At 37.0% G+C, this 18,977-nt stretch overlaps 1 protein-coding gene across 1 annotated transcript; it reads left to right on the top strand.

Annotated features, from left to right (window-relative positions):
• The first annotated feature begins 119 nt into the window (after window positions 1-119).
• On the top strand, window positions 120-9,373 carry Dap (cyclin-dependent kinase inhibitor dacapo). Its single transcript, XM_083044642.1, has 2 exons — window positions 120-2,129; window positions 6,529-9,373. The coding sequence occupies exons 1-2, from the start codon at window positions 1,457-1,459 to the stop codon at window positions 6,627-6,629; spliced, it is 774 nt and encodes a 257-aa protein (XP_082900768.1). The 5' UTR covers window positions 120-1,456; the 3' UTR covers window positions 6,630-9,373.
• The last annotated feature ends 9,604 nt before the right edge of the window (window positions 9,374-18,977 follow it).

The following is an 18,977-nucleotide window of genomic DNA, read 5'->3' as shown; positions in this document are numbered from 1 at the left end:
CGCGTGATTGGTCTCGTCACAGGCGAAGGGGGCGCGGGAGAGCCGCTCGGCGAGGCGAGCCGAGCGGCGGCGGAGATCGCCGAGCTCGCGGGAGGCTCGAGTCGCTCGCACTCGCGGAGGTTCGCTTCAGTCGCTAGAGAGCGCTTTACGTGACAACTACGCGTCCCCGCGCAACTCCGTGAGCTGCGCAACTCGCGCGGATACGAGTACGACATATATCGTTCGCGTTCGGCGTCGACCGTAAACCGCGCGAACATCCTTCCGGGACTCGAGGCGGCCACGCGCGCGCGTGTCTTTGACAGTCGCGCATTTGGCGGGAAACGCGACGAGGCGGTGTATTTACGCGCAGTGCGTGTGTGTCAAAGGCGACTCTTTCTCTCGACGATTTCCCCCACCGAGCGGATCGGCATATTGCTGGCGGGCCGTGTGCAATAGCGCTTTTCTATGGAATTTTCTCAACGCGTCGATTGCGTTATCGCGTCTCGAGTATACGCGACGATACTTTGTGTAGTATACGAGAAGAGAGAGAGTGAGAGATAAGGAGGAGGGACAAAGAGCGAGAGAAAGAGAGTGGGAGACGCAGATCATCGGCGACGGTGGACCACGAAATTCGCGCGGGACACGTCGTAACACGCTCTCTCGTCGCTCGGATACTCACGCGCAAGTGCGGTGACGCAACGTTGCCGGATCGCGTTCCTCCCGTTCAGCTACGCCGAAGGAGGAATCGTGTCGCGGACGAAGAAGAAGGAGAGTGCGTCGATAGCTTTAGTGATTTAGAGCCGCGTATATTTTTTCGAGACGAGACGGGAAGGAGTCTCTCTCTCTCCTCTCCGCGCGAGTGACTTTGACGGACGGGAGGGAGTTTGTTTTCGCCGCCGCGCTATCTCTGTCTCGGCTACGTAGTAACCGTGCCCCACCGTGTTGCCAAGCGCGGCTGCTGTTTGCCATCGCACATCTCTTTCCCCTCGGTGATACGAGGCAGGTTTTCCCACAGAAATCTACCTGGAGTATCATCTTCGTCGTCACCTACCTTCCCGACGACGATGAGCATCGACGTGCATCGAGCTACTACGGCGTCGACGAGTCAGTGAATCCGGAGAACCAAGCGGGATCTTCCCCAGGTCCGACGCTCAGCAGCAACGCGGCCATTATTCGAAATTCGGTGGGTCGCGCCACGGATCGCGCTGTTGCCATATATCCCACGGTGCTGCGACGACGACGACGGCGGCAGGGATTCCTGGAAGGAGTCATCGTCATCCCCGATGCGTCACGGCCGAGAGGAATCGATAGCGCGCTGAAAAAGACAGAGAGAACGAGTTAAAAAAGATTCAGAGACACAAAGAAAAGGAAAAAACTAAATAGTAAAAGAGTGTGTATATGTATCCTAGTGTTATTTGTTTTCGCGTGCGTGCGTGAAGCCGTTGCGGAGCGCGGCGGCGATAGAGCGGGACGAAATATGAGCGCACGAGTGCTGAACCCGGTGATGATGACGGAAATAAGCAGGAATCTAGGCGACGGCGGCGGCAGCGCAGGAGGACGTGCGGCCCCGAACAAGGCCGAACTCGCCCGCGTCAGACGCGATCTCTTCGGGCCCGTGGACCACGCGGCTGCCCGGGCCCTGGCCGAGAGAGAATTACGGGCCCAGTCGCGCCTGGACGCCGACCGATGGGGCTTCGAGTTCAAGCTGGGGATCCCGCGCCCCAACTCGCGCTACGAGTGGGAACAGATGACGGAACACGACGTCGTCCCCGAGTCCTACGCACTCCGCAGGATGGATTATCTGAGGAAACACGCGCCCGGGACGCCGCGAAAATCGCGCGCCGCCGAGAAGGACGAGGCGCCGATGAGCGATTCGACGACGTCGCCGACGACGCTCCTGACGATGATAAGCACGATGACCACGACGACGACCACGACGACCACGAGGATCGTCGAGCAGACGGAGACGCCGACGTGCGCCACCCCCACGGCCGAGAGAACGCCGCCCCAGGAGCTCAGGGTGCCCGAGATCGGCGAGACCACGATGCCTAATCAGCTGTTGGACGCGAACGTCAAGAGGAAGAGGTGCGTGGTGGAGCCGACCACCCCTGTTCTACCCTCTGTCCCGAGGAAGCAATCCACGATCACCGGTAAGTTCCATCCTCTTTATTTATCATCCCCCTCAAGTTTGACCCTTCTGTCAAATGCATTCTTCACAGCTTCGATATATGGCTGGTTTTAACATAATACACTGCGACAATTTCTTTTAGAACTGCTGTGGACATTGAACTTTTTTTTATTATTAACATAATTATTCACGGAGAGAATTTTCTCTTAGAATTTACCCTGAAAATCATGGGACAATATGGTATAAAAAGAATTTTAATGAGAATTTTTCTGATTAGTATTTATCACAATAAAAATAATAATATCTACACACATCTAAAATATAAAACATGTTTGATTAATCTTACTATGCAGTTTAGTAAAATATGCCAAACATATTTTATATTTTATTGTAATGGATATTATTATTTTTGTGATAAATATTAATCAGAGAAATTCTCATAAAATTCTTTCCATATGGTCCCACGATTATCATAATTTTCAGGGTGAATCTCTCTGTGTAACAACAATAAATTATTAACATTTCACTCAGTTATTAACACAATTCTCATTATTTTAGGAGACTTCCAAATATAAAGATCCTTTGTATTTTTGGTCTGAGAAAGGAGAAAAGTTTCGACACATTTTTAATATTTTTTTAAAGTTGCTCTTTCATCGACAGAAGGGTTGAATAAACTCGTTGAATGACGCTCTTTCGATATACTTCCCGATATTTCCGGCAATCATGTGCATGTTTTCGTTCCGACTTCTGGCAATTTACGAGCATATTCTTACCATTACACAGTTCTACTCTATTCTCGGCGGCTTTGATTTCGATGTTGTTGTTAAAACGTTTTTGATGAGAAGAAAAAAAAGTCGCGATATCGTGGTGCGAAAAAAATTGCTGATAAAAATTTTATTTACGAGACTTACTCGCGTCTTGGATTTCTGTTCGATTATATAAATGCAACCCAGGCCGATGTTTGTTTTCAGAATTGTTTGATCGCACGCACGCGTTCGCGTACCGAAATTAACGTGGTTGTTTATCATCGTCGAACGACGATTCGTCTGATTGGCTGACTCTGGCTGATTATCTTTGCCGCGCGATGAAATCACGTGTTCACGGCAAAACGCGATGATTTGTCGCTTCATTTCGATTGTACGATTGTATATACACACCTTGATTTTTTAACTCTAATCTATTCGTAACTCATCGACCCAAGACACGAGGTTCAGCCGCGATAAAGTTTGTTTACACCTGCATTTTTTTTTTGCATATGCACGAGAGACGCGTATTCCGACAGGAAGCGATTTACATTGTTTTTTCACTGGTAGACCTCGCTCGCGCTCTTATCTGTGTCTGTTCATTTTAATTTAATCGATTATTTCGATTAATTTCAACGAGAATCCGTCTTGCCAAATCGCGAGAGAAAGAGAGAGAATTTATTCTGCTCCGTTAATTTACAAGAAGACAGTAATAAGGACGAGATCATGCGAGTTATCTTATCATCGTGAATTTCTTTCCGGGAAATAAATTCCGTAAAACTGCGATTCATTGCTTCCGGTATAAACATCGGAATGATTTTACGCCGTACATGTTCTATGAATTTTACGAACTGCAAAAATAATTCCGTATTGAAAGATTATACAGACTCTTGGATTTATCATGATTAATTTGCTCGGTACATATTTATACAGAAAATGCATAGCCTAGGTCAATCCAATTCGTCTGTCGAGAGATTACCGCAATTATATATTCTCGTACGCAAAATTATCTCACTGCTAGTATTACTTTATATATATTTACGAGTGACGTATATCGTGAACGATTTGCAATGCTAAATTCGAGCTTAATCACCGTTCTTTGTCTGGTAATTTGTTTGATAACAATTCATCGATTGTGCGAAGATGAGAAGAGATTGAGTCAATATATAATTGAGTAACATAATGTGTGATTGAGAGATAAGCGACATGTCGGCAATTTTATAAAAGGAAAAGGGGGGGGAAACAGATATGCAATTACGAACTCTGAATTATTTATCATAACTGTAATATTCGCTGTCGAAATTATCAAATATATTATTTTATAACTTCTTTTTTTTTTTTTTAGTAATAAAGATCTTTATCGCGAAGATTGAACTTCTTAATAAGCATGTACGCGGTTTCGAATATTTTAACAAAGTCTCGACTTGGATGCATCGCGCTCTTGTGTTGCAATACAGCCATCTTGTATATGCTATAAATCTCACAAGTCTAATTCTCTCTTTTTTTTTCTCCTATTTATTATTCGGCTATGCACACCACCCACGCGACGTGACTATTTCTGGATGTGACTCGTCACATGTCGCGCACGCGTATATACATGCGTGTAAACACATTTCACATCGTGCCCTCGCAGCACACGACGTTTTTGTTTATATTTTTACTGCATCGCGAAGACCGAAACTGCACAGTTTATTGCAAGTCGACGAAAAAAAAAGTCCATCGATTTACATCGGATTTTTATTTCATCTTATTTTTTTCAATTCTTATCAAAATCTAATTCAGTAATAAATTAGTAAAATCTAATTCAATAATAAATTAATAATAAATTTTAATAATAAATTGTACATGAATATTCAAACATTTTTTTCAATTTGCTATCTATCTGGGAGGAAGTTACGACTTCCGGAACATCCTGTACACACGTGTAGAATGGATGAGAACCGATTGGGTTTCCTATCTCTGCGTCACTCAATTCCCTCCCTCGCGGGGGACAGTAACGAGTTCGTAACGTATTTTGCTTTACGGATACAGTTATGGGGGCGCCGAACGAAATTTCTAACGTACTTTATTAATGAGCCGCGCGGTCAGCTGTTGAAATCCATATGGGGTTGCTGGCCCCGAGTGCACCCCCATGCTTTTCCTCTCTTGCAATCCCCATCCGCCCCCCTTTCCAGACCTTTTGTATCCCGCGTGACGCGTGTACGTCGAGTGTTTGCACGCGTGGGGGGCATCAGCTGTGCATGCAATCGCGTGCCCCTGACTACTATGAACCCCAGGGGCGGCAGACGGATCGTTGCGAGAGGGTCGGTATTTAAAATCAGGATTTAGAGCCCGCATATCTCGTCTCGAAGGTATTTAAATTAGAGGGTAAAAAGCATCGCAGGGAATAATTATGTTAAGTCCATTTAATTTTATTTTATTCGGTAATTTTCGGAATTTATTTTAATTGATTTTAAAAAATATATAGTTTTCTGGATTTGAGAATGTTAGATATTTATAATAACGTAAATATCATAATAAATATATAAAACGTGTCTAGAAATAAAACTGTAATTAATCGAATAATATTTCGTAATAGGGAAAAACATTGGAAGGGTGAAAGCTAAATATTGGTGCAATTTTTGTAATTTTTGTCGCGTGGCTCGGAAGAAGATCCCTACAAAAGCACAAGGGTTCGAATAGAAAATTGGACAGATGTACCTAATTTCACTGTGGAAAGTTTGCCAAATGCTATTCCAAAGGGGTCTGAGAGTGCTTTTATACATGGGTACATCGTATCAGCGTATCGATTTATGAGTCACAATCAACGAATTTGTTTCGACAAAACTATTCAAATTTGATCTAGTATGACTGGTATACACACAAATATATAAATTGTTACATACAAAACATTATATAAATTTTAGAATTTTAAATTCTAAATTTTTTTCAACTATTTCTATCTCCTAAACATTTGTTATATTTCACAAAAAAATAATTTAATATTTGTTTCGTGGCAACGAAAATATTTGTCTGGAAATTGCAACTGCGTCGAACGACTAATAAAAACAATGTAAAATCCTGATCTCACGCTCTTATCTTTCACTGATATAATTAGCGAGTACGCGGTGCGTCGATATTATATTCCCAAGGTTATCAAAGGAAAGATTTCGCATGCACATACGGTCGTTAGCAAGCCGGATTGTGCATAAGGTCAAGTCTGGCATTGCATGCGATTACATATAAGAAATCAGAGTCGAAGATAAGCCGTGAATTGCTTGCGTTATTCACCAGATGCCTTTTAAGATACATTATCTCATTTCAGATGCAATACAAATAAAAATAAATATATATAAATACAAAAATGTATATATAATACATAATATTTACATTACTCAAATTTATTATTACTTTGTGATAAAATTATCCTAATTACGAAATTATTATAAATGTCTAGAGGATATATTCTCTTTTTATACGTTTACGCAACTGAGGGAGAGAAAGAAAATTCACGAACTTTTCGTATTTAATAAAAATGTATAAAAATTTCTTGATTGTCTTAAGACTCAGAGTCCAATGTTATTAAAATGACAATAATATTTCATAGTTGATTCAACTTTCTATTCGATTAATCTTTTCCATCGTACTTGTCGCATCGGTTTATATAAAAACATGTTTTTTTTTCATCGTTTGTTCCAGATTACATGAAGAGTCGCAAGCGCGGCTTGAACGGCACCACAAAGAGTATGATAGAGCCGCCGGAGAAGATCGCCCGTAACGCGGGTCAGATACGCAGCTAAAACTTTCAGCTTCCTTGTTCAAACCTTGCCGTCTTCTTCCATTTCGTTTGTGCGCAACTTAAGACAATATCAGACAGAAACGGAAAACAGCATCGCCGAGGGCAGTAACGGGGGAAAGAGAGGAACTTCGGCAGGAGTCGCGAGGTTTGCGTTGGCTGTGCCATTCATATAGTTTTATCTACCATGAGTGCAGGCGAAACAGATCGAGATAAATGAATTAAAAATAAAAAAATGAATACAAAAAAAAAAGAAATAGGAAACAATGTCGTTTTTCATCGTAGACATCTTTGTCTGTAATTCGCTGGCTTTGTAATATCGCGAGGGATCACGAAAACAATAGTAACAGCATGGAAAGACGCGCGAGACGCGGAAAACAGAAAGATTAGATAAAAACGAAAGAGAGAGGACGCGCTTGATGGAAGAAGAGAGAGAGTATAACTCTCATTGCTATTTTTTTATGAAACATGTCATATCTTCTTTTGTATTAGGATAAGATTAAGTAATGTTAAGGAGAATAAAAATTAGATTGTAGATAGAAAGAGTAATGACTTGTGTCCAAAATTAATTAATGTAATATATTCTACGTTTGTTTCCGAGACATTCATAGAAAAATCTTTAAACGATGTCGTTACACACACACATACACAAAAACATTTTATAAGAGAGAAGAGTTACGAAATACATGCAAGTTTAGAGTTATTCATAGGGATTAGTTTATTAGCTTCTAAGGTATAGAGTGTATTGCGCGTATTCATTGGATCGAAAGAATGGGATGTTTGAGCTGATCCATAGATTTTTGGGACTCGTGGCTGCTATGTTTTAATTTCCCCAAGTATTCAACGACGGATTTTCCTTTGCTGAATAACTGTGGAAATTTTAGAATCTTATTAGGAAGCAGATCTTCGCGATAGATTTTGCGCCAGTTTCGATGCCTAATCCTTGAAACACGTGCAATATCAAAGCGACTTTGAATTTCCAAATTAAAGTTTCACAAATACTTGTTTCGAATTTTCTCAATTTGGACATGGTTTTGCGAAAATATGAGGAGAAAGCTCAAAACGGCGGTTGCGACTCCATATCAGAATGCGACCAGCTTTAAGAAAGAAGAGAAACATTTGATGATTTAGCTGTAGTTTGTTACCCAAGTTTAAGCATTGATCTCCTGTACGATTTTAAGGAAGTACAGCCGATGCCAAATCACCCCGCGATTAACTTTTTTTCTACCTATTAAAAGAAAAAAAAAAAAAAGAAAAAAAAAGAAGATTCATTGTCTTTCTTTCCCTTTCTTTATCTTATATCGCATTTATTTCCGGAATATATGCGAGAGACATAATCGTCATAAAGTGGCAGTTTTTAAGAGAACAACATACTTTAGTTATATCTTTTATTATGAATTTTTTTTACATTATAAATTAAAATATCGACACAAAAATATATTTAATATTTTACATTCAATTAAATTGAACCGCTTGGTTTTTTTTTGCTGTGATATTGGAAATATATTTAAACAATAACTTTTCTTGTTATTTTCAAATAATTTAGACAAATGTAATAAGAACTTTGATTTCAAACATCTATGTTTAAATAGAAAGCCAATAGGAAGATTTTTAGATATTTATAACTCTTTTTCTAATCTTAAAAAAAGTACTCAAAGGTTCTCATATAATATTTCTGGCAAGAATAATTAATCGTAATAACATTAACTTTTTGTTGGCCACATCATAATATAACGTCTACAATGATGATAATATATATATGTATATTCACAAAATATTTCATATTATATATACATTATAAATTAAAAAGAAAAAAAGCTATTGAAAATCAAATTTTATGTGTCCAACGAAAGGTTAATAAAATTGCAGATTTTTATTTTTGTTATCAGTAATTACAAAAAAATATTTTTTTTATATCGAGACTGAACGAATTAAACGTTTCATAATTAAACAAATTCCAGTGCATATTGTTAAGTGAACGTTTACTTCGTTCGTCGCCAACGAATTTATAAAACGTAATATTATAGCTATATGTGTATTCTTAATTGATGGTTATAATAGTAGTTCTGTTTATTATACACGACTTTTTTGTTTATCAATACCCCATTAAAACAGTCCTCGTAAAGTATCCTACCGTATCTTGCTCCTCCTGATATTTTCTAGCTCGCAATTTCCTTTTTGAGATTATAGTCCAAAAATACGACTGGTGGTTACAAGCTATATATTTTTTCGAAATCCACATCATAACATCGAATATATGAGAGAAAGAGTTGAAAAAATGTAAATCTCTCCTCTCCTCTTTTTTCCCTCTCTCTCCATAAATCAAATTTAAAGATACGCATTGATCATAAAACTTATTTCCCCCCGTACGGAACAAGTTTAGAATTTCACAAAATTCATATAGCAGTCAAATCAGTTTAATATTAATTATCATTGATTATATATTCGTGGCAGATATAGCACTTTGCGATTTCGACATAAATACAATAATTATCAAAAGGAAGCAAGTGAATTTAATTTGGCAATGGTATCGTGGGATGCGTAAGATTCATATTTTCCATTTCGCGAAAAAGTGACGAGATAATCAGCCTAGTTACATTTCAATTCTATAAAATTAAAAATTAAATGAAAAATCTTTTGTGCCTAACGATGCCACCGCTGAATTAAGAACAAAAGAGACCTAGCAATCTTGGAATCTCGTAAGATCTGAGAAAGTCGCGAGACGCTTGGTGCCTGCCGTGAAGAAAACTCGAAAAGAAAAAAAAAAAATAAAAGAGAGAAAAATCTTATGTCTATGTAACCCTGTGATGTATTAGTATGATCTCAGTAAACATAACTTAGCATGTACTTCTTATCTATGATAATTAAATGATATATATGTATGTATATGCGATAGAGAGCAAGGAGTTGTATAACGGACATTTGAAGATCGTCGCGTTATAAAATATAAAAATTAAAAATCACGGATAAGAATCGATGATTTGTGGTACTTTGTAAGTGCGTATGTGCGTGTGTTTGTTGTGTGCGCGTATTGTATGTATGCGTCTTTCAGAGCTGAAGAATGAAATGAGAGAGAGAGAGAGAGAGAGAGAGAGAGAGAGAGAGAGAAAAAGAAAGAGTAGAAAAAGAGAGAATACCCGGTGAATCATGCCTCATATTCAGTCGATACTCCGCGATATAAAATTATATATGTGTAACGACAATATTATATATAGAGATATATAAATATATAATGTATAATTATATAAAAAACTGTAACTATAAGAGAGTATAAAAAACTAACTAACTAACATAAGTGAATTTGTCTCTCCAATTGTTTATTAAAAAAGAATCTATCTATAAAATGGTATTTATTTTCCCTTTCCCCGTTACCACATCTTCGTCTAAATAATTTTTTTAATTAATGCCATGTTCATGAAAAATGTGATATTTTCTTTCAAGCTCGGTTTAGAAATGCTTTCGTTAAAATATCGTATCTTTTTATGCACGATTTACATAACATCCTTAATTAGAAATTATTATCTGAATATATAAACACTTTTTTATTTCGTGTTCTTTGTATAATTTTTTTGCTTGCGCTATTCGTAAGATTTTTAAGGATGAAAAAAAGCGTTTGTCCAACAAAAAATCTATGACTAGAGAATTAATGGCGACATGTCTCTGTCTCTTGGCTATACCACAAAGTGGTGCAAAAACCTCGCAGAATCCGGCGATTAAGGAAAATCGTGGCAAGTGCAGCTGCGCGATCGGAGATGAACTAAAAGAGCTTGTTCCCGACAATTCAAGACAGGTGCTCGCGAAACTTTGCCGGTAAGTGATTTTGTTTTACCTCCCTTCAGCTGTCCAGGGACCAATTTTGCGGTTGTAACGGTCGAATTCATCTGACAAGGACGCGCGGACGAAGAATCTGACTAACGCTAATATGCAACATCGTATCATATCAACCGTGAAAAATTATGAATTGTGCGTTAACGATACATCACTTTTCACCGCAGATAATAATAACGCAGACGTCAAGTGGATATGCGTGCGCGTTAAATATAATTTTTTCCCTAAAGGCTATACAAAAATGAACGCTAAAAATTCAAATAGATCGTGGACTAATAAAAGCCGAGGGCAGAAAGTAGGCACGATTAAAATATGTAGAAATGTCTTTTAATTGTAATGTATGAATGTTACGATCCTTTCTTTGGATTATTTTTAACAATTTAAAAAAAATTATTAATCGTGATTTTCAGCTCTCATTAGCATCAGTTTTCGTCTTTGGTACGTATCCTATCGGTTTCAGCCGTCAAGAGATGAAAAGATGATTGTAAAAGCTAGAGGCAATATTATAAAATTTTTAGGAAATAGAAAAAAAAACAAAAATAATGAGATTCACTAGCGATCACAAACGACGAACAAGGTTTAAAAAACGCACACGTCATAGTGATGTACAATATAACAAGTTGTTACGTATCAACAAACACAAGACATAAGTAAGAGATCGCTAGAATCATTGTTGATATTCTATTCATTCTTATTTTTTTCCTAATTCTTAATAAATAACGTTTCAAGTCTTGAATTTGGAGAGTTTGAAAAATAAGGATAGCAATTACATATTATAATTTAATTACGCCTACTTTCTGTGCTCGGCTCTTATTAACTTACTATTTGAATTTTTATATTTAATATACTAGAATCTTTTCGCGTTTTGTTTATTTGGATTCTAAAAATAAACTCTTCTCTCAAATTAGTCATATTTTACTGAAGATGTGTATTCAAGTGCATACAAGTTTCAAAGCTTCATTATTAATTTTCAATATATTACAAGTTTCAATTAAATCTCTATTATATTTTCTGGATTAATTATAAATATATAATATAAAATGTAAATACTTTAAATATGTATTCAAATGTTAACAAAACATTTCACGCGCGTTACTAAAAGTGTGTGTTTGAGCATGATCACAATCAAACAATAAGAACTATCGCTTATATCAATTATGATGATATATCGCAGTTGCGTCGCGAGTGCAATTAGCAAGCTCAAACGTTTTGTTTGCGAAAACGCTGCCTGCTTACATTCAAGACGTCACGTACAAGCGTCATAAAGTGCAAGGTAAAACTGCACCTCCCGCCACCGAATTTGCAAGTAAATTAATGCAAACTGACTGACTGACTGGTCGTTGGTGCGAAAAATCCCGGCACATTGCATATAAAATATCCACGAATCCAGCGTGCGCAATCCTAATTGGACGATCAATTTGCATGTCGATCGCCGAATTTCTCGTGTGATTTAGTTTACAATTTATGAAGTGGTCCGATTGAAATTTTAGTAACACGGCAATGTTATGCAATACCATATTATATAATATTAGAGTCGACAATAATATTGCAATAAATTGAGTGATTTTTTACAAAAAAACATTTGTTTGAATTTTAATTTTAATTTTAATATTTTAAACATTTAATATATTTTAAATACATAAAATATTAATATAAAAAATATATAATTAAATGTATTTTTAATATTTAGTGATTTATGAATTAGAGAATTATAAATCGGAAAAAGACTTAAATTTCAGGAAACTGATGAATATTTTTCCAGTAAAATTAAATTCTATACTTCAATATATCCGCATTAGACTTTAAATGAGACTCGAAGAGACAACAGGTACATAAGATTAATTGCAGAAATCATGGCCGCGAATATCATGGATCGCGATGTCTATACCTCCGCGGCTTCTTTTTTTTTTTCGCGTCCCGTGTCCTCGTTGCGGCACGACGTAGAAACACGCGCGTTCACCGTAGTTATGCTTCTATGCAGCCTCTGTTGCTAGGCGCACCTCGGCCCACCGATAATATTTTTAGACGATACGCTCACATGTCGCCACTCATTTTTGAATGAATCAGACAAGTCCCCCAAATCTGCTTTCTCTCAATGAAAGTACAAACATTCGGATTGCCGCCAAAAATTTTTTCCACGTATTATACTCGTTTATTATTATTTACAAAATATAATTTGGAAATAAAATATTACAATATTATTTTCATTATTTTTGACTTTTAATATATATCTTATTAAATTAATGTGAAAAATAATTAATGTAACAGGCATTAATAAAAATATTTAGTTTCTATCCGAAGTAAAATAATTCCGTTATCGAATCTTAATCACGGCGATCGTAATCGATGCGCAAACTGGATTCGACAGTGGACATTCGTAAAAGTACGCGGAATTTGCAACGTGCATTGACAATGAATTGCATTTCCCGTCAGGGAAAATAAATGAGTGATTCTTTTTACTTATCGCCACGGTAATGCCTCATTATTACATCCAGTGACTCACGCGTGCTCACAATAAAAATGTAGGAATATTAAATTCGTTTAAGAGGGGAGCGCTCATCACACCGAAGCGAACTGCGTCCACGGCAAATGCAATATTGCACGAGACTTCCGGTTTATTGTGAGGAACATGCAGCGCACGATTAAAGGAAAATTAATACAAAATATAAATTTAAAAAATTAATACAAAATATAGTTCTAAATGATGTAGTAATAGAGTCATTCCGCAATTGTCTAACAATTCTAACAAGATGATTATTCAATTTTGGACCACATAACATAATAAATATCCAAGCATAACTAGTACAACTGCATCGATCCGACTGTTGCTAAGGACTTCTAGAGAGTCATCGAAAGAACCTTGAATGGTAATTTGGATCTTCCTGTGGTTTTAAAACGTCGTAATTCTGTAATATTCGGTGAGAGAAGCGCGGGATGATGCGTATTTAGATATACTGCGGATTAATATACTGATAATAGTAATTACAAATAGATTCAGAAGATTATAAAATGCAAACGACATTTGACGAGTCTAAGAAAAAAAATGTGATAGATTCATAATTCGTTTAGATCCATTTTACAAATTTAGACTGTTTTCATAAAAGGGATTTTAACAAACTTATCGCGTTCTTTCCCTGGGCCCTTAATTTTTTTGGCAGCACAAAAATGTTTTATTTTTATTTGAATCTGTATCAGTTCAACAATTTCTTATTCGGAAATGAAATCATTTAGGAACATCTGCGCTCACAGTGGTGAGTGAAAGAACTATATATGTCGGTAACTCTCTTTTTGTGTTGATTAAAAATAATTTAAATTTAAGATATTAAAGTTATTTAATTATTATGTGAAGATATTAAAATCTAAGAATCAATTTGCATAATTTTAATTTTGTAGAAATCTTTTCATTGGCGAAACTGCGTAAGGATAAAACGACCGACGGAGTTTCTACATTAGTTTAGCACGTATAATATCGCTACTCTTTTCGCGAATAGTTTCGTACATTTTCAAAGAGGACTCTCGTTTAAACGCTAAAAAAGAAGCAATAATTGACGGAATAAGTATATTTAATATTGTGAAACGTTAGATATTTCACGACGGAAAACTTTCCTGAGCGATATCATAATGTATTAGAATTTATGCGTATTTATTATCTCACGAGAATCATCATTATCTAAATTTAGCAATCTTGTAAACCGGAAATCGCTATGTAGATACTGTTTGACCCCGTTTTTAAGTTTGATAATGTACTTCCTGATAGATGAGTAAGAAAAACTATAAAACATTAGCGGAATATACAATATAAATTGATGAATTTCAACACAAAAGTATATTTTAAAAGAATCTGCTAATTTATGTAAACAAATACTGTTTTTTTTTTTTTTTAATATAATGAATATATCTTTTCTTCCATTTATATAAAAAAATGAATATTAATGAAGTAAATATACAAACACACTTAAAGTCCTAGTGTGTGCATGTGTGGATACATACACAAATTGATGGACATCAAGTTTTAAGATAATTAATTCAATAAACGAGTCTTTATACTAGCTTGCTCAATGCGTGGAATTTTGACCCAGTCCAAGCTCACAAAACTATCCGAAATTCACGTCATCGGTGCTAAGGTCTGCGATATCGATTCCGATTTCTCGCGCGTCCAGAAACCGTGCCAACCAATCTTAGCCCATTTACAATGTGCTCGAATCAGGCAGGAAACGAGAAAGTTAAGAAACAGGGAGGGGGAGGAAAGAAATCTCGTGGGCCGTTATTCGAAGTTGTTTTCGACATTATTTTCGGACGGCGACTTCCCAAAAGGAAAGAGAAAGAGACCGAAAAAAAAAAGAGAGAGAAGGAAAGAAAAGAAAGGGAGAGGGAGGTGGCAGCATCTTCCTCACGTTCTCCCGGGCTCTTACAAATTGCGGTACGGGTGCAACGTACCTGTTGTTTACTACATAGCGGGTTCAAAGCCCGGTCAGTGCAACGGGTCCTCCACCTTCCCTGCCTACCCGTCCTTATATACAACCCCCCGTGCCCCGCAGTCACGCCTGCCTACGGGAGAAGATGCATCCCATCCCCTACTGTCGGCCTCTTCAAGGTAAGAGCAGAAGAGCGGTAGTTGCCTGCGGTAGCGCTCCATCTCTCTTTCCTTCTCTCCCTGTCTTTCGTTCGCGGATGCGCAAGACAAGAAGCCGAGGACCGAAACGCACGCATACATGGGCCGCGCGGTGGTGCATGGTGCATCGCGCGACATGCACCCGTGACTCGGCAGAAATCGTTCCAACAGGCGAACGAGAGTCCCGTCCATGAGTGAGCATGGTTGTTCCGATCCGCGCGATAAGCGCTTTTTGTGCTTTCCTCGGCCGCCCGCGGGAAGAAGAGGTTCAACGTACCAGATAGATTAGTAAGGGGGAGGGAGATGTTCCTTACCTCTCGCCGCGAGAATGATCTATCCTTTGCGAGAGAATAGAGACGCGGGGTGCTCGACTTGCTTGAGCGAACGATCGCGTTGGAAGCTGCAGGAGAGAGTTGCAAGAGAATTATCGGGAAGAAGACTCGATGCGGATATGCATCCTTTCCTCGGAATGATATTAGAATTAATTTACAAGAGAAGATGCACACCAAATATCCTGCATCTCTCTGTTGCAGCTGCGTTCAAAGATAAATGCATATAGGAATATATCGGTGTATTAAAAATTATATGAGCAGAAATCAATTTTATGTATAAGAAAGGAGAGAGATTATAAATGTCTGTAAAATAACAAAGCGGAAAAAGCTTTTATGTATATAAAATAATGAATCGAGGAGTTAAAAATTTATTAAATTAATCAAATTATGAAATATATTTTTTATACATTTATAGGAATATTTTTGAATTTAACATTTGTTTTTGTGGTTAACAATAATCTATATGTATATATTCTCAATAGTTGTTAACAGTGAATTTGTATATTTTCAATCAAGGCATCTACTATGCAAACGCTATTCTCCACGTTACATTAGAAAATTTATGCAACTACTAAAACATATACGTTTATATTATTTGCAGAAATAAACGCTAGATCCAAATATTTTATAAATATTAAATGTTCATCAAATCAATTAAATATATTAAATATACAATTTAAATATATAAAAAATATAAAAAATATAAATCAAATTATGAATCATACATTTATAAAATATTTAAAATATTTAAATATTTTATGAGAGAATGCATAAAAATATATATATTTCCTAATTTGATGAATTTAATAAATTTCTGGCTTCTTGATTCATTATTTCATTGTCTTAAAGAGAAGCGCACGACAGAGGAAAAGGTTTCTGACGATGCAGTACACGAAACAGAGGACGTGGAGAAAGACGTAAGGAAGGACGTAGGGTTCATAGTGCGGTAAACCAAGAAAAGAGAGACGGGACCAACTCTAATCCGAACGAGCTCCGTACTACGACGTAGTACTCCAGTGGGACCAGGGTTCAAAGCCCGGTCAACACCATGATCGCGTGTCTCTTTCCCACCGCTTTTGTTTCTTTCCCTCTCTTTCTGCTCTCCCTTCTACCTTTTCTTCGCCAACCTTCCTCTTTTCTTTCTCTATCTCTCGTTACACGACGCGGCCATTTCATGACTTCTACATACACATATGTACGTACACGCACATACACGCAACATGATCGCGATCCTCTCTCTTCCCAGCTATCTCCCGTACGCTTCTCTCCCTATAGCTTCTTCCTCTCTCTTTCTTTTCCCCTTATTCGCAACAACATCGTTGTTGGTCGCTTGGTGATTCATCATCGGAAGAAGATAAGCGGCCAATAAAAGGAACCGTAGAAGGCAGCAGCGAAGGATAACAACATGCTCCGCGTGATCCACGAGAGAAGATATCGGATAACGAAGATGAAAAACTGCGAATTGATACCTCCGCGCGAGAGAGAAAGGAATCCTCCGACGCTGACTAAATCTCGCGACTGATATCATCATGCCATGTGTGTTTAAAGTATACAACAAAAGATATTAGTATTTTTTTTGCTAAAGAATTATTCACCATTCATTTATAAATTATAATTTTTATACATATATATTTATTAATTATTAGTGAAATCTTAATTGCACTATAAACTATAAGAAATAAATAGATAGGCTTCGATTGCATAGCAATTTCCATGTTAAAAAGATCTACTTGATCAATTCTGTATCTGCTCTCTCAACTGCGAGACAAATGCTTCGGGGAATGGTTTTATAAAAAAAGGAGCAATAATTCGTGAATTTCTGTTCCGGTTATGCGCGATCTCGGCGGAAGACCGGTTGCACAGGCCACGGTCATTAAAAAGATTTCATTCCGAAATTATTTACCGACCCGGCATTATTTTGTCGACGCAATATAACTTTAATAATACCATATTTCCGTCTGCCGCGATGAATATAAAGTACCTGTGTGCGGCTGACTCTAACGATATGCAGTCTTTCTCGCTGTAAAGAAATTTATTGCCGGTGAGAGATGGACGAATGCAATTTGAATGCAGCTTCTAAGAATCGCAATATATGAATAACTGCTCGGTACAGTTGCAAGTTTCGTTTGAGAAACACACGATAAAAATTTCGTCATACAGAAACATCGGTTTGACTCCGTAAAAAATGCAAAAGAAAATGCAAAATTAATGGTAAAATATTTGCAGAAGCATATATAAGAAAAATTACAGAATTTGATGTAAAGAATAATCATAAAAAAAATTCTGACACTTTTTCTCAGTTTATTACTTGCGCGAAAACGTCTCGCATTAACATTAAATATATTGTATTTCGTTTCTCTCTGAGAAAACAAAAAGTTTTTTCTCCGAGTTTTCAAATTTATACATCATACTTCCACGAATAAAATTATGAAAAATTTTCTTTGTTAAATCTTGTAAAAATATATTCACGCAATTAAAGAGTTAAGTAGGATTGACTCGTCGTATATTAACAACTTATAAATGCTCGCATGCCTCTGTAATTGGTGAGTCGCGTTCCTCCTTGGGGTTAAAACTCGAGAATAGCTCTTTCTGACGACCGCGAGGGAGCAATCAAGTAATGGTTATCATTAACGACTCGCGCTTTATGTGGTCCGTTTATCACATGGATCTCCCGTGAGCGCACGATACGCATAAAACCGTGACATTTATATTATACTGTTGCCGGGGCATTGTCGCTCTTACGATGCTTAAGCTGCTGATGCAGCATCTCCGCGAAAAGTCGCGTGTGAGTCGCGAATCGCTCTCTGTGCTTAAAGATGCGCGAATACATCCTTTCAGAATCAGTCATGCGCCATTAATTAGCAAGCGTCGCAATATTAATTCTCTTGTTATCATTACAAGATCATTATTTACTATGCAATCAGAATGTTTGCTATATAAGCAGGTGCAAAATCACAACGTCAAGAAGTCTTTATGGCGCTCATTTATCCTATTATTATGTTGAAAATTTGACAGAATATCGCGAACTGTAATAAAATTAATTTAGTTGGTAAAATTAAATTTAGTTCAATCTTTATTAATAAAATAGAATATCGCATAACTACACAGAGAGAATTTTCTCTTAGAATTTACCCTGAAAATCATGGTAATATGGTATGGAAAGAATTTTATTAGAATTTCTCTGATTAATATTTATCACAATAAAAATAATATCTAATATTACAATATAAAATATAAAATATGTTTAATTAATTTTACTATGCATTACAGTTTATTATTTTTATTGTGATAAATAGTAATCAGAGAAATTCTCATAAAATTCTTTCCATACCATATATTGTCCCATGATTTTGAAGGTAAATTCTAAGAGAATATTCTCTCAGTGTAGAGATCTCAATTAATATTAGATCAAAAATATAAAGTTATGTCACAAGAAACTTTTATATTTATCCCAGCCTACTAGTATTAATTAACATTTGTAGCATATAATTCGTATGAATTCAAAATTTATTCGAATAATCGTTCATTAATAAATAAGAAGAAATAAAATTCGTCAGAACATGCGAGAAGAAAGATTGTC

Source organism: Prenolepis imparis, unplaced genomic scaffold (genome assembly GCF_030444845.1).
Source record: "Prenolepis imparis isolate NDT839.2.m4 unplaced genomic scaffold, iyPreImpa1.0 SCAF_8, whole genome shotgun sequence".
Classification (NCBI taxonomy): Eukaryota; Metazoa; Arthropoda; class Insecta; order Hymenoptera; family Formicidae; genus Prenolepis; species Prenolepis imparis.
The sequence above is the reverse complement of the archived record's forward strand: the minus strand, read 5'-3'. Positions and strand labels throughout refer to the sequence as shown.

What these genes read in the sequence shown, in the direction of transcription:
- Dap (XM_083044642.1), top strand. Translation starts at nt 1,457, where the DNA reads ATGAGCGCACGAGTGCTGAACCCGGTGATGATGACGGAAATAAGCAGG. An exon ending in GAAGCAATCCACGATCACCG is followed by an intron (nt 2,130 to 6,528) that starts GTAAGTTCCATC and finishes CGTTTGTTCCAG; the next exon opens with ATTACATGAAGAGTCGCAAG.